Below are 25,757 nucleotides of genomic sequence, written 5' to 3'. Positions count from 1 at the left end.
AATAGGATAGACTCTTGAGGTTTTTTTTTTTAATTTTCCTCCAACAACACTTGGACTGTGTGTTCCCTCGAGTCTAGGGTATTTAGCTCCAGCAACTGCATTACCAAGAAAGAAGCATTATCCCATCCTCCAGCCAAGAGCATGACAAATGAGATAATATGGTCCCCACACAACCCCGGCCAAGGAAGTTGTTACAGAATAAACTTATATCTCAGTTTTTTCAAAACACAGCACTAGCAAAGAATCAAACATTTATTGTTCCTAGTTATAGGTTTATAACACTCTTAATGCTAACCGACTTAAGTATAATCTACCGCCATTAGGAGGGATGATTTTCTCAACCAGGAAAAGCTCATCATCACCAGAAGGAACCAGAGAATTGCATGAACAACAGTTCAGCAGCTCCAAGGGCTTCAGAGGAGTCAGTTCCAGGAAATGAGGATCAAAAGCGAAAACGTCTCCATTAAGAAAGATTGCATAAAACCTGCCACTAAAAGTGACTAAATCATCGCACGTAGCGTCTGAGAGTCTCTGAAGCCGCATCTACCTCATTTCATCACTTCTTAACACCAACACAACTTTATTGTAGTTAATTAGAACAACAAAAATCTCCTCCCTCCTTGTTTAGCGGGAGAATAGCCACACCTCTGTATTCTTTAGCATTGCAACCAAACATTCTGTACTGATGGCCAAGAGGGAAGATCTGGCAGTCGAGCATGTTCATCAACCTTGGATCAGATGATCCTGGAATCTCCACTTTCACTGAGCATTGGTTAGGAGATGGAAGCTCTTCTGACTCATATCTGCCTATCCCTCCCAAGAAATACTCAGAAGAAGCAGACTCAGCAGCTCGGGGTTTAAAGAGGAAGAGAGGGATCTTCTCGAGAGTCCAAGAGCCTTTGTTATCGAGCGTGGGAAGAGAGTAACTCGGGCGTGATAGGTAAGAAGGAAGGGGTAATATGGATCGCCACAAGGTGCAAACAGCGCGAGCATGAACAACATCGAAACAGTCATCCAGATTCTTGGAGATAACGTGGAGTAGCTCTTCAGGGAGAAGTAAGAGGCTACTTTATGGGACCTTCTCGAGAGTGCACAAGCCTTTACTGACATAAGGGAAATCGCCAAACGCGGGTAAAGAGTAACTTGGGCATAGCAGGGAATGAGGAAATGGAAATGTGGATCGCCATGAGGTGCAAACAGAGCGAGCATGAATAACGTTGAAACAATGCTCTAGTTTGTCCTTGATAATGTGAAGTAGCTCTTCAGGGAGCTGAGTCCAGTCAGGCACCATCGATGAAGATGATGATAATGATGCCTTCTTTTCTGATGGAGGTTCTGACATGTTTGCTGACGAAGACGGAAACTGCTGAAAGATATTTACAATTGTCAGACATGATGAACAAACAAGATTGATCTTATACAAATGAGCAACGACAGAAGGTTGAATGTTCACCGTCCATGATCAGATTAAATCATAAAGGTGACAACTTTTAGCATTTTTCAACAAACCCATCATGAAAATAAGAATCCAGAAAGATATTTACAATTGTTTTTAGATAAAAGCATATAAAGGTGACAACTTTAGCGTTAATCTACAAACCCATCATGAAAATAAGAACCCAGAAGGTTTATCTATGAACATAAAAACAATTACGACAAGAACCAAAAAGAAACCATATAAAACCTCTGAGGTTCGGTTTCAATAGTGGGACAGAATTGATCTAAAACTATTTTGTAGGATTGATTCAAACAGAGTCGTACATAACCGGAACAAACTAGCAGCATCTTCTTCTCCATTGCAGGCTCTTCCATTTTCGCAGGCTGCTGAGATTTCACAACCTGAACGAAAATGAAGGTTCTAGGGTTTCATGAAACATAAACAGATCCAATTCGAGAATTCAATTTCGTTCGAAATTTGATCAAATGGGGGGAGAAAGTATGTACCCTTCTTTTCTTTCTGGGCGCCATGTTTGCTGATTGCTGCACCGTTTTCGATTTCTGTTTAGGGTTTAATAAAACCAAGAATCAAAATCATCACCCAAATAACTCGAGTAGCTCTGACCATCTGATTCTTGGTTTGATTCATGTCTGCCTCTTCCGGTTTGGTTATTTTGAATTTTGGTTCGGTAACAAAAACTGAGAACCGATTATTATTCGATTCGGATCTCAGATCTGCTTTGGTTGTGATATATCAGTTAATTCGGGTTAAACATTAGAAAATTTAAAATTTTCAGATTAAAAATTTTCAGATAACAATTTAGATAATTCGGAAATTTGAAATATTTCGAATATAAAGTATTACGGTCGTTTGTGTTTCAAAAAACTGTATTATGGTCATTTCCAGTGAGAATGATGACCATGGGCAGTATTAGTATTACCTCATCCTCGTCTTCCCTTCTTAGCATTACTGTGATTCCAAAGTGTGGACAGTTAGGACACAAAGCTACAAGATGTTTTGGACTTCCTCCGGTTCCAGTATCCAAGGACCTCAAAACTAATGAGTCTTCAGAAGCTCACTATCCTCTCCAACAGGGGTGAATCTAGAGGATTTTTTCATGAGTGCACAAATGGTAACAAAGGAAAAATCTGAGGATTTGATTATAAAACAATGGGTGCACAATAAATTTTTAGTCATGTTATAGTTATAACTTTGCTAGAAAATATTAAATATCCAGATTTTAGTGGATGCACGTGCCTTCATGATTAACAAGCTAGATTCGCCAGTGTGAATGTCTTCATGTTACTAGTCCTAACCTACATCATGTTCACTCTGAATCAGCTCCACTAGTTGAAACACAAAAACCTTCAGATGCTATCTTATATGACTCTCAAGGCTGCATTTTGTTAGATAAAGAAGGAAATGACTTGGTGCCATCAAACATGCCAACCCAAGCTTTTGTAAACAACACTAGGGTCAATGTCGAAAGCCCCTTGAGACATCCTGCTTCAGTGGAAACTGAGGCTATCCCACTTGTAAGTTCACATAACTCCACATCTGTTACCGCTTCTACATCTGAAACACTACATTTTCCAAAATCTGCAGTTTTTGAGCCCCATTGCTGGTTTAATCGTCACTTCGTCAACATTTGTTCCACCTGTTCCTTTGCTCCTCAGTGTTACTGGCACACTCTCTCTTCCTACCTCTGTAGTGATATGAATTATGAATCTAGGCTAGGTGGTCTTGGGAGTAATAGCAAGCCGTTGGGTGATGTAAAAGGCTTAAACATGTTTGAAAATATAGCATTGATGGATGAGGAATTAGCATCAGATGATGTTTTCTCCCCGTCTCATTCTCTGTTCCCATCAGTTGACATCACACCACACCTTTTGTTTTTAACTCATCAGTGTTCGGATCACCATCTTCATTATCAGGTGCTCTTGTTGTTAATTCTGAATTGGCAGAGGATGAATCTGGTGCCAAAGTTGTGGCTGCTTCCTCCAATAGTCTTGACATGGCGCAAAAGATCTTGTGATGGTCGTTGCTTAAAACCATCACAAACTAAAGGATATAGAGTGGTTGACAGTTAGCTAGGGACGATGTCAATTGGGTTGTCCATGTATAATGGGTATGTCCAAATAGACAAAGCAGTTTATTGGACATTATTTTTTGAAGCTCAAATTGCACCAATCCCAAAATGGACTATTCCAAATGGATTTTCTACGGGGTCCAATTGTAACATCATTCTTTAACATATAAAAATATATATACAGTGTGAAAAATGTGATTTTACAATTTTGGCAGAAAATACGATTATGCAAATTTGCCGAAAGCGTGATTTTGCGGTTTTGACGAAACGTGATTTTGAAGTTTTGGCGGAATACACGATTTGCGGATTTGGCGGGAAACATGATTTTGCGGTTTTGGCAGGAAACATGATTTAGCAAATTTGGCGGAAAACTTGATTTTATAATTTTGACGAGAAAACATGATTTGATGGTGCATTTTTGGCGAGAAAATGTGATTTTACAGTTTTGGATGGAAAACATGATTTTACGGTTTTGGCGAGAAAACATGATTTTACAATTTTAGCGGGAAAACGTAATTTTGCAGTTTTGGCAGAAAAAGTGATTTTGTGATTTTGGCAGAAAAACGTGATTTTGCGAGTTTGGCGGAAAAACATGATTTTGCAGTTTTGGCAAAAAACATGATTTTGCGGGTTGGACAGAAAAACATGATTTTACGGTTTTAACGGATAACGTGATTTTGCAAATTGGATAAAAACATGTTTTTGTTTTCTAACTTTTTCTAAACTTACATATATTTAGATTTATTGGATGCTAACGTCCAAATGATTTTAGTCCACTAATTTTGGTGTTAATAGGTTTTAGTCCAAATAGACAACTTTAATTTTTGAGTCTAATATGGTCAGACCATTTGGATTTGGTCTTGGCTGATCCATGGTCATTAACCCCATTTGACATCCCTATATATGGGAGCCAAGAGTATATAACCGGGAACACAAATACAGATCCATCCTCATCTTCAAGAGCAGCTCGTTGTGGAAAAGGACGATCTAGTCTAACCTCTACATGTACTTTTGCTTCTCCCATAAAGATAGGATCAAGCCATGGTCTATTTGTGAGCATTGGAGCACCTATACCTGAGGCTATCCAGCTTATTTCCTTTTGGAGTAAAGATGATGGGGGATATCTTTCAAGGTAAGCCAAACCGGAATAGTGGTGATTTCAGGCAGTGCTAGAGTTCCAGCAGGATTCCAAGCAAAAACAAATAAAATGCAGTCATCAACATGCCAAATTCCTCTTTGAGTTACCTATTTGCGAGTAGGTTCATCTGGAATGTGAAACCCAAATCAGGATAGGATCAAGCCATGGTGTACTTGTGATGCAGTCATCACATTGATGTTTTGTAAAGGAAAATGTTGCTACGATCAAGGTTTTGAAGAATGATTTGGCTGATGTTGTCTCCAATGGCCCTTTGGCGTAAATGCTTATAGCTGGGTAATCTGTGGGTGTTCCTTTTATTTTTATGTATATTCCAGTATATCTAAGCTGATTCGGTTTTAGATTCCATTTTCTATAAGATTGAATTAAGATAGTTAGGTTTTCTTGTGAGATAATAGATTCAGATTTACTGATTTGTATTTTATACTTTTTTTTTTTGGTAAAATTGTATTTTATACTTATTTAAGATAGACAGAAGAACTTCCTAATTAAGGCACTATACAAAAATGGTGTAAGTGTTCTTTTTCCTTTAGTCATGTGAACTGTATATAGCTTACGGTAACTCTCAAATAAAATAAAATAATTGAATTATTCGATTAATCTAGGTGGAAACATTTAGTTCGTTTGCCCTAACTTTTCAAGGGAATGACCGGAAGCTTGTTGTGAAGTAGTGTTTGTCGCCTTTTGATTTTATCATTACTTACTGCTGATAACATATTATCTTTTCTTACTCATAGTCTCTTCGGAGTGTTGTGAAAAAAAAAAATCATGAGAATAGAAGTCAGCAGTTTCAAAGCATCATTAATTCATTATATAATTGATTCAGAACAGATAATTATATTTTTAATAGTAACTATTACCTGTCTGATGTTTATGTTGTCTACGCCCAAGCTATCGTTTAGATTTGTTGTCCAAGAAGGCAAGAATATTCCATGATCGAAGAAATTTACAGGAGTTACAAATATATATATATATATAATATATATATATATATACACACACACACATACATTTCATTCAACTCATAAAATTGTACCAAGAATATTTCATTTACAATTTGCAAAACTTACCTGTTTAAGGTGCTAGAATCAATCAACATGTATATATTCAGTGACATCTTTAGCGAGTCATGTTCATTTTAGTCTATATTTTTTTAACCATCAATTCACATATGTGATATAATTGTTACAACCTCAAAGCATCTAACGTTGAAGAGGGGCTCGGGTGAATTAAAATACATTCATATGCAAAGTAAAATCATAATCAGATACATGTATTTTTCTTTATAGGCGTTTGCCTTTTTTTATAAAACCTATTGAGTATATTAAAAATGGATGTTTGCGAGGTTTAAGCTGAAACATCTGCCATTTGTAATGCCCATAAGAGTTACAAAAGAGATGAAATGCTAGATAAAATAACATAGATATATCTGCGTTTGTAACTGTAGACTTGCCATTGTAGCAGCCAAGAAAGCCTCCAGAATTGTTTGGTTTGTTAGTGATATATCATGAGACTTAGTTTACAAAAAAAAAAAAAGATATATCATGAGACTTATGAGACTGTAGATGTACCTCACATTGAAAATTCAGTTGTCATATACACCTCGCACATCTGCGTATATATAACAGTTTTTGTAAGTGAAACTTGCTCATATTTTATTATCTTGCTTTACTAATTCAAAAAGTTTGGGGCTTGATGAACATGCTATTTATTTTTGATGATGAAACGAACTGAATAACCAAGGACATCCGGTAGTGGGCCTGAGTAAAAAAGACCTAATAATTTGTTATGGAATTGACAAAGATAATTAAATCGCAGCTTGAGGATGTTTGAATAATGAGAATGAGAGACGGGATTATCATAAAGAAATTGCAAGAGGGAAATTATATTTCTTTCCCAAAAGTGTGAAATTGCAAAAGTGCTAAGCTCAACGCATTGACACTATTCATTGTGAGATATTTTTTTTAGTAACATGTTAAATTTCATACCTTTTTTAATGTTTTACAGTGTTGAAAAAAACAACTTATGAGCATATAATAAACACAAAGACAACCCAATAAACAAAAGAGAGAAGAAGAATATGGCGAGAGATTAAGGAGGCCTGAAGCGTAGGAAGTAGAAATTGCAGCAGCGACTGTTGGCGGTGAGATGAAGCCGGAAAAGAAAGGAATCTGTCCCGCATGAGCCTGTCAACTGAAGAGCGATTAACTTGAACGGTTGTTGAAGTTGATGTGAAGATCCTTGCATTTCTTTCCTTCTACGGTAAATAGATAACTGCATGAAAAAGAAAATTGTTTTGGGTAAACTTTTTATAGTGACTAGATCTACCGCAAGCGTTATTCCAAACTCAAGAAAACCCTTAAAATTCTTTTTAGAGAATCGTAGTACCACCGCATCGATAGAGAATCGAATCTGGGACTTTTAACAGTCGTCTGTGAGAATAGAGACCATATATTGTGAGATTTTTTGTTTGTAACATGAGCTTCAAAGTCGTATGGATGTGTTGTTCAAGTTGTGGAAGAGAGCGAATTTAATTAAAAGGTTCATTATACATGGTTATGATGCATAGTGGAAATATTAAGCTTCAGATACTTTAACATAGATAATAATGGTGATTTTTATAAACTAATTTAAAATATTTTACCAGTATATAACATAGAAAGTAAAATATAAAATACCAGATTAAATATAAATATACGCATTATACAAAATAACAACAAAACTATTTATTTAAGAATAAAATATACTAAACACACAGAAAAAACATATAAAATATTTTTGAAAGAAAAATCATGTGCAATTTTTTTTTTTTTTGATAACCGTAGTGTGCTTCCAAAGACTTTCTAGGCCCAAGGACTAATCACTACGAGGCCGCAGGATCCGCGTTTTCTTATCACTTAAGGCACCCCAGGTGCCCAAGTGGAATCGAACACAGGGCGGTACTCACAGCTGTGATTAGTCGTTGGGCCTAGAAAGCGTTTGGATTACACCGCAGTTATCAAAAAAAAAACAAATTGCACATGATTTTTCTTTCAAAAATATTTTTATAACTTTTAAGTTTTGCCTTGCTTTTTGTAGCTCGTCCGGTCTGTGATGGTACTAGTAATCATGTGCAATTTCACCAGGTACTCATCTGATTAATTTCCGACTGAGTTTATTGTTTCAAGGTCACACCTTTCTTTCTCTACCTCTAAGCGATTCTTTTTCGAAGAAGACTCTTCTTTTCTCTGGTACTGGTACTATCATAACTGATCTTGGTCTCGTGTTTATTGCGCAGGTCCTTCAGTCTACGCATAAGAAGTTGCGAATTCCTACACTTAAACCCACTTATGGAAAAAGTCGAAAAAATCACAACGTTCGTACGCGGAGACTGCCGAACTGTGTGTTAAAACGAGACCAAAGCCAGTGGTCGTAGTTACAGTACCAGGAAAGAAGAATTCTTTGAGAAAGAACCAGTTAGAGGTAGGAAAAGAAAGATGCGACCTGGAAGCACTAAACTCAGCCAAAAATTAACTATAGCTGGTGCAACTTTTAAAAAGGGAAACCTGATCAGAGAGAGTAAGATATGTTGGAGAAGAAAACAGAAAGAGAGAGAATATATATAGTCCCCGAGAGCTAGGAAGATGAGGATGAACTTAAAACTGTGTATCATCACCAAGCCAAGTTCAACGTTTCTTTTTGTTCCTTCCTTCTTTGAATTTTTTTTTTCTTTTGAAAATCTTTTTACTATGCTAACTTTTGTATTTGTTTCCATACCTAATGTACCTAGAAATTCTTTCAAATCTTTTCTCTTATATTTTTCCTTTTGCAATTTATTTTTCCACAGTATTTGATAATAATAAAACAAATTAAAAAAAAAACATATTTTCTATATACTACAGATTTCTTAACCCATTTTCTTATAGTCTTGTTTTTTATGATTAATTATTCTATTGTACTATCATGATAACAAAACAAAAACATTTTTTTCTGTTTTATATTTTGTAAGTTTTATGTTGTTGTACTCTGATCAAAATAAAACAACAAACTGAAAGGTGAAAACTATTTCCAACATTCGAAAACTGAAAGGTGAAAACTGAAAGGTGAAAACATCTTACAACTCTATTTCATAAAAAAAAAACATCTTACAACTCTACATGGATTAAAAAAAAAGATTTTTGATAACTTTTTATGTTTGTACTATATTTACAGTAGACATCTTTATTTTAGTCACAAAATTATATGTAATGAACAACTGTATTTACATGGTACTGAAAATTTCCATCAAGCATTTTCATTATTTTGAAAAAAATTGTGTTATGTAGAATCCAATCTCGAAAACATAATGTAAAAATAATAAATAATATTTTGATTATATTTCTATCAATTACCTGATAAAATGGGCTTCAACATTTTCTATATGATTTGCATACATCAGATAAAATTAAATTGAAATAATAACACAATTTTAGTAATTTAGACAATATTGTAATAGTTGAATGTATGTTCAGTTACATGGATTATGAAATGTGTCAAATATATTTATCTTATTGACGGAAACCCTAAACATCATTATGAAAGAAGTTATAATTCTATATGAAGGAAGCTAATGTTATATGTTAAGGATATTAATCACTATATTGTCTAACTTTTTCTCAACTTAGAATACCCTATATTTAGATTTATTGGACGCTAACGTCCAAATGATTTTAGTCCACTAATTTTGGAGTTAATTTTTTCTAAAATTCACATTTAATTTCAAATTTTGATTAAAATTTAAAATATATGTTTTTATAAAATATTCGTACCCGTAAAATTTCGATATCCATCTAATTGTATCAAGCTTTTTGGTTGTTATGCATTTTTTTCGGTGAAAGAACATGTTACTATAAATGCACTCAGTTTGGGCGATTACAGACTTACAGTTCCCACCAACCACTACATGGGCTTAAATTAGGCTTGTGGTTACAGTTTTTTTTTCTGTTAAGGTTTTCAGTATCAGTTAATTCAGTTTGGCCAGGGAAAAGAACCGAAGATAAAATTGATTCGATTTTTGGTTATTTTTCGGTTTTATATTTTTCAAAAATAACCGACTTTGATATTTTGGTTGGAGTTCGGTATAATTACTTTTAAAAACGAATAATGTAGGTTAAATTTGTTTGTTTTCAGTAAGTTCGTTTTTTTTTTGGTTAATTCGGTTAATTTTGGTTTTTCGGTTCTTTAATTTTTTTTTTATTTTTTAGAAACGAACCAAAACAAAAAAAAAACGAATTAGTTTTCAAAATCAAACTGCACTAAACCAAACACAAAATCGTAACCGTGCCAAAAACCAAAATTTTGGATTGGTTCTGCTGGTCCGTTTCAGAAAAAATCCGCAAGCCTAGCTTAAATTGTAAGAACCTTTTGTCTGAGGTTACGAAGTTCATGAGACAAAACCTTTTTCATTAAGACAACATAGTTTCAAGATAATAAAAACTGGAATATCATCAGATATCAGAATACTTCTGCTTCAAATCACAAGAAAATATTAAAAACAAAGTCCACAAATCTCTCCGGTAAATCCAAATTAAGATATCACGGCTCAGCGCGCTCAATCCGGAGAGTCACCATGGGAGACTTATTGAGGATCGTCACACGAGTCTCTCTCGAACATCTCCAAACATTCAAGTCATCTCCAGGGTTCCCTGTATCTACTCCATACTTATAAGGAAATGTCTCATCGAATATCTCATTGATGAACAACATCGAGCTCCCACTCAGACCACAACCCTCAGGAAGCTCCTTAGCCGAGCACGCGCTGTTCCCAGAGCTGTTCCCCGGCTTTCCAATCAACAACACACGGTCCCCCAAATCATTAACCACGACCCATTCGCCAGCTTCCTCATCCAGCACACTCACTCTACACGCCATCTTGGTAAAACTCAAAACACTGTTACGAACAATGATTCTCTCGACAAGGTAAAGCTCATCGTCACCGTACGGAACCAGATAATTTTGTCTTCCACACCCTGCAATATTCGGTGGCCTCAGCGGCGTCGTTTCAAGCGTGTAAGGATCGATGGCGAATACGTCCCCGTTGATGAACACCGCATAGAATTTACCTCTGAAGGTGACTATATCTTTGCAGTCAGCTCTCGAGCAATTATCAACCTCCATCCAACGCGTTTCAGTACTTCTTAACGCTAGTATATGATGATCGTAGCCGATAAGAACAATGAACTCTCCTGTCTCCTCGTTTAGCGGAAGAATAGCCACGCCTCTGTAACTTCTTGATAATGAATCAGGATCGTAACCGACCATTCTGCACATATGGCCCAGAGGGATAATCCGACAGTCAGCAGTGTTGATAAAGGTTGGAGATGGAAGCTCAACACGGTCCCCGGACTTATCTGGTCTGATTCCTCCAAGGAAAAACTCACAAGGCAATGTGTCGGGAGAACGGACTCTGAAGAGGAAGACAGGGAACTTCTCGAGCGTGCCTCCTCTTGGTCTGCGAGGGAACCTATCGAACGAAGGAAGAGAGTAGGTAGTGCGTAGTAGCCAAGAAGGATAGGGGAAGATGGATCGCCAGGGGCGGCAAACAGCGCGGGCGTGGATGAAATCGAAACAGTCTTCTAGCTTTGAGGAGATGATGCAAAGCAGCTCCTCAGGGAGAAAGGACCAGTCGGATGATGTGTGCTGCTCTTTAGAAGACAGTTGTAGTTTTGAAACCTGGCAAGAAGAAGATTCACAATCCTGAGAAGCGACACAACATCTAGAAACTACAAATAAGCGCACACGTTCTTACACTATCTGAGAGAAGAGATGTCTTATTCTCAGTTGCGGGTTCTGTCGTTTTAGCTGGTTGTTTCGATTTCACAACCTGAAAGAAAAATTAAGCTGATTCTGCTGCTATTGAAATTCGATTAAAGTTATGTAATAAGAGAGGGAGAAGGAGTGTGTACCCAAACCATGTTTGATGACTTTTTTCTCGGTGCCATGTTTTGCTGATTTCGAAATCTGTAAGACATATTGGAGGGTTTAGTAATACGTAAGCAAACATGAATTAATAACACGAAGACTACGAGAACAAGTACTAGATCCGCCTACAAGAAACAGAGAATCGAACTGATAATGGAATGGACTTTTCGATTTGGTGCCCGGAAAAAACTTGGATTAGATGTTGTTCAGAGCTCTAAGCTAAACCGTCGCCTCCTCCGTTTTCAGTACGGTCGAAACGCACCCTAAGTCTCACGTGCGTAAGGTAAAAGTTGTTGGAGAAGAAGAAAGGAAAGGTGCCTTCTTTCTTTTACTATTGGGCTTTTTTTGTACTCTAGTAAACCATTAAGGCCACGCAAATATTCAAATATCGTCTTTTGAACACTATTCAAGATGCTGCATGTAAATATAAAATTTATAATATCTACATATTTGAGATGTAAAAAAATTTAAGTTTAGATGTAATTTGCATCTCAAAATCTAAAAGTAAATAAATATCTTTCAATGTAAATATAAAATTTATGAAATTAATTAACTATTATATATTATTTTAAATTAGAAAATGTGTGTTCACACCAAAACTGTAAGAAGATGTGTTTTTGTCAAAATCGTAAATTTTGTTTTTTTGTTAAAAATCGTAAAATTGAATTTTTTTCTTCAAAACCGTAAGATCATGTTTTTTCACCATAACCATAAACTAAATTATTCTTCAAAACCGTGAAATCATATTATCCCATCAAAATTTCAAAATTAAAAAATTGAATTTTTCGCCAAACAAAAAAATTATGTTAATTTAATATTTAAGATATATTATATATATATATATGAAATTACCTGAAAAGTTGATACAAAATTGTTACAGATCGAATTCATATCTATATATTTTATTTTATGAGTATTATTCATCAAGGTATATGCTAGATTTGCTTTTTATTCGAAATCTGATCGGATACCTGAAATACTCAAAATTTTATATGTACTAAATATTTTTGATATATACATTTTAACTACCTTTTCTCAAATTTTCAAAAAAAAAAAAGAAAATTGATTTATTTTAATTTTTTTAAAGTAAATGTTATATTTTTGGTTACATTTTTTTAATTTTTGAATAATTTTTGGATGATAAATGTGCAAATCTTATTTGACGCTGATCGAATTATGCAAGAAAGTGAGAAAATGTATTTTTTTTTTCCTGGCGGTCAGAAAATTTGTTCAATCAGACAAGTCGATGATTCAGAGAAACCAAAGCCGGTTAGAGTTTAAGATTGAGAGCTGGTTAATGGTAGGAGGAAAGGAACTGTGTGAAACTCAACCATTTTGGTACTCTCTCTCTCTCTCTCTCTCTCGCGGTGATTAGGGTTTTGCAATCTAAACATGTCTTGGCCAGAGAAGAAGCAATCGCCGCCGCCGTCTCCGATCACGTCACTTCCGGAGGACGTCGCCGTTGACATCTTAGCTCGCTTACCGATATGTGACTATCCGAGAGTATCTCTCGTTTCGAAGCGCTTCCGTTCGCTCGTTTCGTCGCCCGAGATATACGCGAGGCGACGATCTTCGCCGGGCTGCACCGAGCATTGTCTCTACGTTTTCCTCTATAACTATGCCAACCGCGTGAACCGTTTGTATACGCTCCGCCGCAGCAATAGCAGCAGCCGCTTGGTCCTAATCCCTGGGCTGCCTCCTGCTATACCTCCTTATGGAAGCTTCGCAGCTGTGGGTTCGAGGATCTATGTGTTTGATGGGGTTAATTCTTCTTACACCATCGACTGTACATCTCACACCGTGCAACATCTCCCCAGGATGCCTGTGCCCTTGTCTAATACAGTAGCTGACGTCGTTGGCGAGAGAATCTACGTCGTTGGATATCACGATGCCGATCCAAAGTCGAAGGCCATGTTGGAGTTCAACACAGAAACACAAACATGGAAAGGTCCGATGACAGTGCCGGGGATGCAGATACGTGATGGATGTGTGGTGGCGATGGCTGGTAAGATGTACATTAGGGATTTCGAGAAGAGCTTTGTGTACGACCCAGAGGAAAGCAAATGGGAGACGGACGAGGTGCTGAGTTCCAAGTGTTGGGGTGAGAGCGCTTGTGTTGTTGATGATGTTTTGTTCTTTTACGATTGGTCTGACAATGAGTTGAGGGCGTATGATCCAGAGCGCAAGTGTTGGCAAGTGGTGAAAGGTTTGGATGATTTGTTGGCTGAGATAAGAGGTGTTGCTTGTTGTTGGTTGCAGACTGTGAGTTACGGTGGGAGACTGGTTTTGTTATATGGAAAAGGAGAATTCTTGTATATAACCAAGGAGGTTTGCTGCGCGGAGGTTTCGCTGGAAATACGCCAAGGGGGTCAGATTTGGGGTAAAGTTTATCAGTGGTGTGATGATCATGCTTTGATCGCTGGTAATTTTATCATTAGGAAGTCTCTAGATGTTGTGCTTTGATTCAACAACATTCTCTCCTTTTTTCATAAACTTGTTGAGGTGGGTGGGTGGGCCTTTGTTTGAGAGTTGAGAGTTGAGAGTCTCTCACTTGTATATCTCTTTTTCTTAAGCTGTGCTCCTTTCCTTACCTGTAGTATGTAACTGAATGGAAACATGTTCCAAGTTTACAAAAATGTGTCTTGAATTTTCAGATGTTTGTCTGCTGTCTGGCAGTGTAAGTGGAACCTGTTCGTTGGTATAAGGGCTTTATGAGGTCACACTAAGGCCGCACTAACGACTAAGAACTAAATATCTAGGTAGCAATTCTAGTCAATAAGAGGTAGCTCTCATCCCGAGTTCGGCACTAGCTTCTAGCTTCTGAGCTTTTTGATTTCCAATATGTACCTTTCTCATAGCTGAATAAAAATAGAGAAAGATGTCATAACAATTTTTACTGTCTTTATGTTTTATAAGAAACCTGTATTCTGAGAACAAATAAACTCACATGTAAGAGCTGATCCGGCAAGACCTGCAAGCCTTGATTTAGTATTTGTCTCGGCAAACGGTTTTGCATTCTTTTTAGCCACCATTCGCATGTCCCAAACTATGATCCCCCATCAGAAGATGCAGAAGCAACCAACTACGGATCTTCTGAATTCTGATGCACCTTCACTGTCGATCCTCAGCAGCAGTAAACATAGTTCCACTCTTGTTGCAAATTAAGCAAACAATTTTAGCCAAGGAACCAAAAGCATCACCATTTCCAGTAACAAAACTTCAACAAGGAACCGAAACAACTCTACTTGATATTTACTAATCAGTAATATTCCATTTTATCCAAAATCCTATCTGAATTCTGATCCAAAACATAACTCACACATGATTCTAAATCTACGATTTGAAACACAATCCCCCACAACTATATCACTTTCTTGTTCTTGTGCAAGACTTTTGGTGTGACTTTTTTTTTTCAATCCTAAATCGATCAACTTATCATCATTTTCAATCCATTATCTAACATCTAAAATCAAACTTTATCTTAACTGTACGAAATTCACGACAAAAAAGAGCACATAAGATTACTAGTACAACTCAAACGAGTATTTTATAACTAGAACCATAACTAGTATAATTCATAACTAAAATTAAAATAATTAATTAGACTTTTGAAATTTTTAATTTCAATTTCAATTGTAATTCTAATTTTAATCTAACATCTAATAATTATTTTCTAGTTTTAGAATTTAGATTCTTAAAATATTTTTGAAAATTATCTTATTTTATTAAAATATTAACATTTTATTATAAATAAAATTAACATTCTGTTAAGTCGAGAATAACAGACACGATCTTGAAAACTGAAATTGATAAAATACTTTGTTAAATAATTTGTGAAATTAACCACAGGGTGGTGGGCTAGTGGTCTTGAGGTTGTTAACACACCAATACGGACCCGGGTTCGAATACCCCCTGTGGCCACGGAATGCTTTACGCCCTCCCCAAGTTTAAAGTTATCGCGGCGTTGGTGCTGGGTCCTTGGGTAATGGGTATTAGTGCCGGCTGGTTCCGGGCCAGGGGGATTAGATGGTTGGCAATCGGAAACCATGTGCGGATTACGGGCCTTTGGGCAAACGGAAACCACGTGCGGATTACGGGTCACCTTTGAACCTCCTGTTAAAAAAAAAAAAAAAAATAAAAATAATTTGTGAAATTTTGAAACTGGATAATAATAAAATTTAGATATTAAAAACTTAACTAAATCTAGTTGAAGTATTTTAATAGTAGAATCTTTCCTTATAATCATGGATTGACTTTATTTGATTTGGATAACATTGAAATAGTCGTTTTTATTTACAATTCAAGTAAATCATCCCACAGTGAAAGTGACTGCTCCAACCTGGGCATTTTAACGGCAAAGTCTATGGAATTATATTTTGTTTTACTTCTATACTACTTGCTCAGGTTTTTTTTTGTCAGATCAATACATAAACTAATTTAAATACAAAAGAGAATGTAAGTCGTCTCCTACAAAACTAGAATCCTACTCTAATCCTACTCAATATGGAAATATTTGTATTAGAATTGGCCGTACTTTGAAATTGTATTTGATACTATCTCTATCATATTTGATTGCTTCTTCGGACTTCGTCTAGATGCCAATTTGAAATATAAAAAATTCACCACCTTATCAAAACTTTACTATATATAGGGACATAGATCGATCATTATTACTTACTTCCCATACTTGAAAATTAAACACATTTTTTTATAAGAAACCCTCAGATGAAAAACAAGATAATTTTCTTCTTCTTCTTCTTCTCGGTGTTTTTTATGGAACTTAGCCGAGGACAGAACAACAGAAGAATCGAAGTCAATGTGGGTGCTGTAACTGATGTCGGGACTACATACTCCGAGGTTGCCATGCTATGTGTCAACTTGTCTCTTGCTGATTTTTATTCTTCTCGTCCTCAGTTTCAGACGAGGCTTGTCGTCAACGTCGGTGACTCCAGAAAGGACGTTGTGGGCGCAGCAGCTGCAGGTAATCTCTCTCTCGCTCTCTCTGTCAATACATCGGCATGTACTGATGTACCATTACTGAATTTTTCTTGGTTTCGAAAATTTCACAGCGCTTGAGCTGATAAAGAACAAGCAAGTGAAAGCCATTTTGGGGCCATGGACTTCAATGCAAGCTCATTTCTTAATCGAGATTGGCCAAAAAACACAGGTTCCAGTTGTTTCCTACTCTGCAACAAGCCCATTTCTTACATCTCTCCGTAGTCCATACTTCTTGCGTGCTACGTATGAAGATTCCTCTCAAGTGAACGCCATCAAATCTATCATCAAGCTGTTCGGGTGGAGAGAAGTTGTTCCTGTTTACATCGACAACACATTTGGAGAAGGTATCATGCCTCGTCTCACTGATGCATTACAAGAAATCAACGTTCGAATACCTTATAGATCTGTCATCGCACTCAATGCCACGGATGATGAAATCTCTGTGGAGCTTCTTAATATGATGAACAACCCCACAAGAGTGTTTATTGTCCACATGTACTCTCCTCTTGCCTCCAGATTCTTCATCAAAGCTAAGGAGATTGGTCTGATGAGACCGGGGTATGTCTGGATCCTAACCAACGGAGTTGCAGATGACTTAAGTGAGATAAGTAAGATGGGTATCGAGGCTATGGAAGGGGTATTGGGTGTCAAAACTTATATTCAGAAATCCAAAGAACTCGACAAATTTCGATCTCGATGGAGGAAGAGATTCCCACGAAATGAGCTTAGTGTCTATGGATTGTGGGCATATGATGCTACCACTGCACTGGCAATAGCCATTGAAGAAGCTGGGACACACAACTTAACTTTCAGCAATGCGGATCCTAGAAGAAATGTGTCTGAACTTGATGCTCTCGGTTTATCTCAATACGGTCCAAAGCTTCTAAAGACACTCTCACAAGTTCAGTTCAAAGGACTCGCAGGAGATTTTCGTTTTATCAAGAAGCAACTTCAACCATCAGTGTTTGAGATTGTTAATTTTCTCGGAACCAGCGAAAGGTCAATAGGATTCTGGACGGAGAAAAACGGTCTTGTGAAGAAAATAGACCAGCAACCTCGGAGCAGCGAGAGCGCCTTATCAACTTGGAAAGATCATCTTAAACGCATTATATGGCCTGGAGATGCTGATTCTGTTCCAAAAGGATGGCAGATCCCGACTAATGGGAAGAAGTTGCGCATCGGAGTTCCAAAGAGAACTGGTTACACTGATCTCGTGAAGGTCACAAGGGATCCTATCACCAATTCAACGGTAATCACAGGTTTCTGCATAGATTTCTTTGAGGCTGTGATTCGAGAACTGCCTTATGACGTCTCCTATGAGTTCATACCTTTTGAGAAACCTAACGGTAAAGCAGCCGGTAACTACAATGACTTGGTCCACCAAGTGTTCCTTGGGGTGAGTAATATCACTAAATAATCTTCCCTTTAAGAGAGTAGTTACAAAAACTATCTTAGTGAAATATTTCTTTTATTCTCTCTATTAATTGCAGAGGTATGATGCGGTTGTGGGAGATACAACCATACTAGCGAACAGGTCCTCTTACGTCGATTTCACATTCCCTTTCATTAAATCAGGAGTTGGATTGATTGTCCCAATGGATGACCTAGTGAAGAGAGACCAATTCATTTTCTTCAAACCTTTGTCATGGAAACTATGGCTGACTTCCTTTGCCTTTTTCTTCATTATCGGCTTTACTGTTTGGGTTGTTGAGCATAGGGTTAATCCAGACTTTCGAGGACCGAAAAGATACCAAGCTAGTACCATTATCTGGTTTGCTTTCTCTACGATGGTTTTTGCTCCAAGTAATCAATTTTTGCTCCCTATATCTTAGTATATCTGGATGTACCGATATAACCTTGCTTAATCTTTTATTAACGACTCGCTGCTTTCAGGAGAAAGGGTGTTCAGCTTTGGAGCAAGGTGTTTGGTTATTTCTTGGTACTTCATCGTTCTCGTGTTGACTCAAAGTTACACAGCCAGTTTAGCATCACTTTTAACCACACAACAACTTAATCCAACCATAACCAGCATGAGTAGCTTGCTTGAGAGAGGAGAAAGAGTGGGTTATCAGAGAACATCATTCATCTTTGGAAAGCTTATAGAAACAGGTTTCTCGCCATCTAACCTTGTGCCCTTTGATACCTCCGAAGAATGCAATGAACTTCTAAGAAATGGAACAAAAAAGGGTGGCATCTCTGGAGCTTTCCTGGAAATACCTTACTTGAGACTCTTTCTTGGACAATATTGCAACAAATATAAAATGGTTGAAGAACCTTTCAATGTTGATGGATTTGGATTCGTAAGTTTCTAAGACTATACTTCACTGAAAAATGCATTAAATGATAAGATCATAATTCTCTATTGCAGGTTTTTCCAATTGGGTCGCCTTTGGTCGCCGATGTTTCAAGGGCTATCTTAAAAGTAGCTGAGTCACTAGAGGCTACGAGGCTTGAGCGCGCATGGTTCAAGAAGAAAGAAGAAAGTTGTCCAGACCCAGACACAAGTCCAGATCCAAATCCATATGTTACCTCTAGACAACTTGGTTTAGACAGTTTTTGGTTTCTTTTTATAGGTGTGCTTGGTATATGCATTATAACCCTAGGAATATTCACTTTCCATTTCCTAATTACGACTGAAGGGGTTGATTTGTGGGGAGAATTTAACAACCAAGAAAATAAATCGTATATCAACCGGGTAGAGAAATGTTCATGTTCCTCAAAACAACAACCATCTGATGATACCAACATTCAAGCAGCAAAGCCAGATGAAAATCTTTAAGACACAACCATACTCGACTTACAGCATGTTCTCACAGTGCATTTTCACTAGGTCCCTCTTTTTTTCTCAAATTTCTTTGGGTAATTTTATAAGGACCAAATTTGCAATATACTATGTTTTTTAATCATGTTGATGACAATATGTCATGTGTGTTTAATCATTTGATTTGGATAAAGTTTGTATCATAAATCAAGCTATTATAATATCCATATAGTTCAACTGATTCGGTTACATCTTATTTTCTGCTGTTGAGTGTTTTCTCTTTTTGATGGAAGAGGAAAATTTGTAATCGACTCTTCATGGATAGTTTCTTTAAATATGATTGAAAATGTGCCAAAACTGTCACCTGTAATATCTATTTCATTCCTAAAAAGGAAAATCTTCCAAGATATATGCCATGGAGAGGAGCATTCAGCTCTGGAATTTTTGACCATGTGGTTCAAAATATATCGTTGTTTAAGTATGGAAATGCTGATGAAATATTGAGAATCAGAAACATGTGAAAATTTTAATCCAACCATAACTAGGATGAGTAGTTGCTAGAGTGAGGGGACACAATGGTTATCGGAGAACATGTTTCATCTTCGCAAAGCTTAAAGAAGCTGGCTTCTCAAAATCCAAATTTCTATCCTCTGATACAAAAGAAGAATGCGATGAGAACTGAGAAAAGGATTAGAGGACACAGGCTATAGAAGCTCATGTACTCCATTTGATCACCTTGTCCATTGTTGAGAAAGGGTCCAGCATTGCAAGCTAAATTATAACGCAAACTGTGGAGTGGCCTGCGAGAACCAAACTCCTTTTGTCCATGAACATTGTGGTCTATCAGCTTGTAATAGTTTCTTTGTTTGAGAACCATAATCCTTTTGTCCATGAACATTCTGAAATGTCAGGAAATTTCAGAGAAAGGAAGCTGAATAACTACTCATTATCCCATAATAATAAAAGATAAATCATAAACTATTAATAACTAGGAAACAGACCACGTTAAGTTAAACCACAAAATCCATTATTACTAAATTCTAGATTGACTTTGAATCAATCAACATTCTCCTTTGATTCAAAGTTGCACACTCCAAACTTCTTGTTCTTGCCATGAAATGCATGATTCTTGACCATTTCAATTGCAGATCTGTTGTCATAGTAAACCTCTGTAGCTTTAACTTGTTCAATACAGAAGTCATCTAAGAGCATCCTTAACCACAGAACTTGCCTTGTTGTTGCACTTTCTGCAACATATTCTGCTTCGATGATGATAATGCCACAATTTCTTGCTTCTTTGAACTCCAAATAACAACACTAGACTCAAAACTAAAGCAATTTTCCGAATTGCTTTTATCTCATCCAAACTTCTTGTCCATTCGATGCATGTCCAACCAACATAATTGAAATTGCACAAGTTCGAGTACCACATATCATAATTGATTGTTGTGAGTGCCTTCTAACAATCAAACATGTTGAACTTCTTCACCAAATCAATAACATACTTCTTTTGACATGCAAAGACTCCATCTTGTTTTTTCACATAGAGTTGCCTTACTCTCACTTTTCTTGAATCCATGTTCAAGAAAGAACATATCTTTCTCCAACCTGTACAACGCTTGTTTCAGCTTGTACACTTTGTCCACTTTTTTCAGTAACTTCAACTCATTCACGTTACCTTGACGTAAATTCCACAGGTTTGTCGTTGCATAGCTTTTAACATGTGCAACCAAATCTTTCCCCTAAACAGTTAACATGTCAAGAGGAAACACCATGTTACCTTCCATGTGAATAAGTGCTAAAACTTACCTAGTCGTTTTATCACTTATTGCACAAGCAGCCTCGTCAAACACAACCTTATAACCACATTCTTCTGTTTTGATTGCAATAGTTCATTTTCCTTCAACTCTCAGTGTCTTGTCATCTCCAAGACAAACTTTATTTTTCTTTGACTCATCGATCTACTTGAACTGCGATTTTGTTCTTGCCGTATGATTGTAACAACCACTATCCAAAAACCATACCACATCAGACGCACTTGTGCAAGTAGAATGCACCATGAACACCTTACTTTCTTCTTCAACATCTTGAGCAAAATTTGATTTTTTTTCACATTCCTTTGTTTGGACCAGCACTCAGCCTCCTTGTGCCAAAACTTCTTGCAATATCTACACTGAATATTCCTCTTGAACTGACTGTTCTGATGACTTTGATCTCCATATGAACCTTGGTTCTGATTCTGATCACCAAAGTAACCTCTTCCTCTTCCATAACCACGGCATCGACCATGAAATCCACCTCTGCCTCTGTCATATCCACGACCTCCATAATACCCAGATCTTCCCTTCTCTGATGATTCTCCTTTCACTTGAAAAGCCTTCTCTTCTGCCTTCTCATTTGCTTTACTAAACCGGTCTTCATGAGCCATCAAAAGACTCATCATCTCATCAAACGTGTATGTGCTCAGATCATTCGACTCAATGATTGTTGGAACCACATACTCTAACCGTGAAGACAGACTCCTCAGCACCTTGCTCATGATGCTTTCATTGGTGGGAAACTTACCATAAGCCTTCATCTGATTCATAATGGTAGACACTTTATCCAGTACTCTTGAACAGTTTCCCTATGTTCCATGGAAAGAGTTCCAAATTTTTGTCGTAAAGTTTGTAGCTTCACCAGGATCACCTTTTGTGCTCCCATATACTCCTGCTTCAGAATCTCCCAAGCTTCATGAGTTTTGTTCACTGCAGAGATCCTTGAGAGTATATCATCATCTACTTCTGATTGGATGTAAAACAATGCCTTTGCATCTTCTTTTTTTTTTGTTTCTCCCGTAGAGGTTGATCAGGTTCTGCTAGATTCCCATCTTATTTCATGAATACTTTAAATTTGTGATGAAAAAAGACTAAACTAAACTCAAATGTATGTTTGATTGAGTATTTTTAATAAATGCTAGCCAATTTATTGTATTTCAATCACTTTTTAATATTAATTTTTTTTCAAAATAACTACTCATAATTTATTAAAATTTAAGTTTAACAATTATTTTGACTAAGTTTATTTTTAATACTTAAGACAAAAATAAAAACTTAAAGCAATAAATTTTTATAATGAAATTACTACGTTCGTATATATATAATTTTATGATTATATATAGTAGTATGTTGTGATTAAGTTCCAAACAATTAGCTCTAAAGTTTCGCTCATTGTAAAAAAAAAATTTGAAAAAATTTAATATTTTTTCAAAAAAAAAAATTTCAAAAATGATTTCTTTTATATTTTATTCATTTTGAGAAAAATTAATAACTAATGTCTTGAATAACATAAATTTATATGTTGTACCCCACATTAAATTATTTTCTAGGTCCGCCCCTGGATGAAGGTCAATCCAACGGTTAGATTAAATCTCATGTGCGTTTTACTGAAAAAATTTCTTATTTTCAATTTGGTTTTGCCTAAAATTTGATCCTTATGTGATCTTGACGTATTTATTTTTTTCTCAGCCGTTGTTAGGCTACACTTTTCTTTATATATGTTTTCAGAGCTTTGGATATTTATAAGCATCATATATAGAGACAATTTCGTATTCTATTCTAGAAAAGATTTTTGAACCTATGTATTTAATTTACATTGTTATAATGCACTATTCTTCAGCTTCATGTGTTTTTGTTTCCATGTTTGAGTAGTGAATTAGTTAGGCTTAGGGTTATCTGAAAGAACATTTGGCTTTTTGAAATTGATTATGTAGATTAGGAGAATATCAATCTGGTTCTTCATTTAAGTTGTTCGTAATACTTAAACTTGACTGATCACCTATTTTATGATATCTATGTTTTTATTTTTTAATGCACCAAAATTGACTGTTTAGATGTATTAATGAACTTAGATTAGTGGAATAATCTTAGAAAATGAAATTTGATGTTAGAAGTTTCGTGAACAAATCGAACATGTTTATAATAAATATAGGGAAAATTACATGTTTACCATTTTCATGATACCACTTTTCATTTTTACCACCACTAAGAGGGCGACTGGTTTTTCCTCTACCACCTACAAACGCAGCTTTTGCGGTTGGTAGCGGTTGTTGGCGGTTTGCAACAATCACTCAAATCGCTCTAAACCGTTTCAAACCGCTATGAATCTCATAAAATCAAAAGCTGGCTCCAACTAGCATTTGCGGTTGCGGGCGGTTGCGGGAAGGTAAATGTTTTTTATTTTTTTAAAACAATATATATACAAAAGAAAAAAATATTTAATGAAAATTTTAAAATTGAAATTATGAAAATATTAAAATATATCTATTATATTTTAATTAATATTATAAAATTTTATAATAAAAACAAATTCAATAAATTTTCAAAAATTAAAATTATAACTTTCTAAATATAAATTTTATATTTATTTTAATTTTATGATTTTTGATATTTTTATAATTATAGTAAATGTAAATATTGTTAATTTATTATTTTACTGTTACCGCATTTAGTAGTTAACCAGTCATAAGTCACCCGCAAACGCACCAATTTTTAACCGCAGTACCAGTCGTACAAATTTCTTAAAACCGATAGAAACCGCAACCGCCCGCATCCACAAACTCCCGCAACCGCAACCGCAACCGCTGCGTTTGAACCAGTCAGGCCCTAAGAAGACATTTTCAAAAATATCTTCTTCATTAAGTGGCAAAAGACTTTTGTGCCCTTGTTATTTATATATATAATAAATCATTATTAAAATAAAAAAAATAAAATAAAATAAAAGAAAAATAATGAAAAATAAAAAAATTATGTTTTCGAATTATACTTTTTCAAATTCAAACTTTTTAATAAATTATTTTTTTTGAATTTTTTTTTATTTTTTTCAATTTTTTTTGAAGAACGAAAATTATGTTTGAAACTATTTTTTTAATTTTTTATATATTTTTAAGTATTTATTTATATATTTATTAGAATCCTAAATTTCACATTCCAAAAACCCTATCACACCCCTCAACTCTAAACCCTAAGTCTAGATTAATTAACCTTAAAGATATAATTGTCTTTTACCTTTTATTAAAAATGAGGGTAAAAATGATTAGTGTAAACATGAAAAGTGGTACTATGAATAATTACATTTCTTTGCTTAGCAATCATTTTGATGATCTAAGTTTTTTTGAGAATTACCCGCTGCCAAAAGTTGTAGTTTATAAATTTAACTCTCATTTTCATTACTTCTTTTACATTCTCTTCTACAATTTTTGTTCACTCTAGCTCTTCTCTTCTCCCGTATATTGGTAGTGTAACCTTTATCCGTGATGGTTCGAACCCTAAATACTACCCTGCATTGTTGTGTGGTATTATAGCTAGTCCAACTCAAAAACGCTTTAGAGTTCTCTTTTGACAAGTGACCAAAACAAATAAGTGCACTTTGGTGATATAATCATATCAACTTTTTAAGATTTCTACACATGCACATATACAAGAAATGAGATGTTACAGTCATCCCATTCACATAGTACAACTACTTCATTTCGTACCAAAAGAGTTACCCCTAATTAACTAAGAATTTATTAAAATAAAAATATGAATACATGTGAAAAATAAATTCATGCTTGTAGTTAAATCATAAACACACAAAAAAAATATTAAGATGAAACATAACAACATAACTATATACATACGTGGATTTCTGTGTAAAATTCAATTTCATTAACTTATACCTTAATACACACGTTCATAGAAATAGGTCACATTTCTTTTTCGAACAAAGAATAATTCTATATAGATTGGAAATCTGAAAGCCAACTCGGTGGAATTGAATATATATCATAGAAAAAGAAAACAAATTCCTAGCACCATGTATAAGTTTATCAGTCATTATATATATGTATTTTTTGCATTTGGAATATGTTAAATTGCAATTTGAAAAAAAAATCCTTACATCATTGAAATTCTTTCAAATAAGTAATTAAAGATGGGCATTCGGTTGTTGTAGACACCAAATGAGAATAGTCCGGTGAGAGAATACCACATCTGTGATACATATGATCGTCATGCACTACATTATCCATATCAAAACTTTATATTCTGCATGTAAATATGATAAACTTTTTCGGGTATTCTTGGATCCCATCATATTGTCGATTAAACCTTCTTTGCTGCAAAATCATACTTCATTGTGAAGATATTTTATTTCTTTCCAAACTCCATCTACATAAAATCATCAGATATCTCCCATATTCTGACTTGAGTGATATGTAATATCCACATGTACGCTTTTTAAATTGTTAATTTATGTCTAGGTCCACATAACTTTTTTTTTTGTGAACCATGAAGTGTTTGGGCTAATACCGAATATGGCGTAAATCATTCATCCCAACGGAAATCGAATTAGGAGT

At 35.5% G+C, this 25,757-nt stretch overlaps 4 protein-coding genes and 1 pseudogene across 7 annotated transcripts; 2 read left to right on the top strand and 3 right to left on the bottom strand.

Moving 5' to 3' along the window:
* Nucleotides 1–273: 273 nt before the first annotated feature.
* LOC111198234 lies at nucleotides 274–1,069 on the bottom strand (annotated as a pseudogene).
* Nucleotides 1,068–3,152, bottom strand: LOC106419917 (F-box/kelch-repeat protein At1g64840). Of its 2 annotated transcripts, none has more exons than XM_022711335.2 (3): nucleotides 1,945–3,152; nucleotides 1,762–1,839; nucleotides 1,068–1,366 (listed from the first exon to the last, which is right to left on the bottom strand). In XM_022711335.2, the coding sequence occupies exons 1-3, from the start codon at nucleotides 1,966–1,968 to the stop codon at nucleotides 1,070–1,072; spliced, it is 399 nt and encodes a 132-aa protein (XP_022567056.1). In that variant the 5' UTR covers nucleotides 1,969–3,152; the 3' UTR covers nucleotides 1,068–1,069. The 2 variants fall into 2 exon arrangements, with proteins under 2 accessions (XP_022567056.1, XP_048633677.1); XM_048777720.1 differs by having other exon boundaries at nucleotides 1,068–1,363; nucleotides 1,945–3,149.
* A 6,937-nt stretch (nucleotides 3,153–10,089) lies between these two features.
* LOC106419818 (F-box/kelch-repeat protein At1g64840) lies at nucleotides 10,090–11,983 on the bottom strand. Of its 3 annotated transcripts, none has more exons than XM_013860658.3 (4): nucleotides 11,771–11,983; nucleotides 11,607–11,661; nucleotides 11,450–11,524; nucleotides 10,090–11,373 (listed from the first exon to the last, which is right to left on the bottom strand). In XM_013860658.3, the coding sequence occupies exons 2-4, from the start codon at nucleotides 11,640–11,642 to the stop codon at nucleotides 10,237–10,239; spliced, it is 1,248 nt and encodes a 415-aa protein (XP_013716112.2). In that variant the 5' UTR covers nucleotides 11,643–11,661; nucleotides 11,771–11,983; the 3' UTR covers nucleotides 10,090–10,236. The 3 variants fall into 3 exon arrangements, with proteins under 3 accessions (XP_013716112.2, XP_013716110.2, XP_013716111.2); XM_013860656.3 differs by having other exon boundaries at nucleotides 11,752–11,931; XM_013860657.3 differs by having other exon boundaries at nucleotides 11,739–11,911.
* Nucleotides 11,984–13,014: 1,031 nt separating this feature from the next.
* LOC106419882 (F-box/kelch-repeat protein At4g38940) lies at nucleotides 13,015–14,085 on the top strand. Its single transcript, XM_022711343.2, has one exon. It carries the CDS (start codon nucleotides 13,015–13,017, stop codon nucleotides 14,083–14,085), a length of 1,071 nt encoding a protein of 356 aa, XP_022567064.2.
* A 1,664-nt stretch (nucleotides 14,086–15,749) lies between these two features.
* LOC106448613 (glutamate receptor 2.3-like) lies at nucleotides 15,750–20,469 on the top strand. The gene is made up of 5 exons (XM_022715416.2): nucleotides 15,750–16,603; nucleotides 16,692–18,016; nucleotides 18,111–18,423; nucleotides 18,514–18,920; nucleotides 18,989–20,469. The coding sequence occupies exons 1-5, from the start codon at nucleotides 16,348–16,350 to the stop codon at nucleotides 19,397–19,399; spliced, it is 2,712 nt and encodes a 903-aa protein (XP_022571137.2). The 5' UTR covers nucleotides 15,750–16,347; the 3' UTR covers nucleotides 19,400–20,469.
* The last annotated feature ends 5,288 nt before the right edge of the window (nucleotides 20,470–25,757 follow it).

The sequence above is a fragment of the Brassica napus genome, chromosome A4 (assembly GCF_020379485.1).
Source record: "Brassica napus cultivar Da-Ae chromosome A4, Da-Ae, whole genome shotgun sequence".
Taxonomy (NCBI): domain Eukaryota; kingdom Viridiplantae; phylum Streptophyta; class Magnoliopsida; order Brassicales; family Brassicaceae; genus Brassica; species Brassica napus.
Note: the sequence above shows the minus strand (reverse complement) of the source record. Positions and strands in the feature narration are given on the sequence as shown.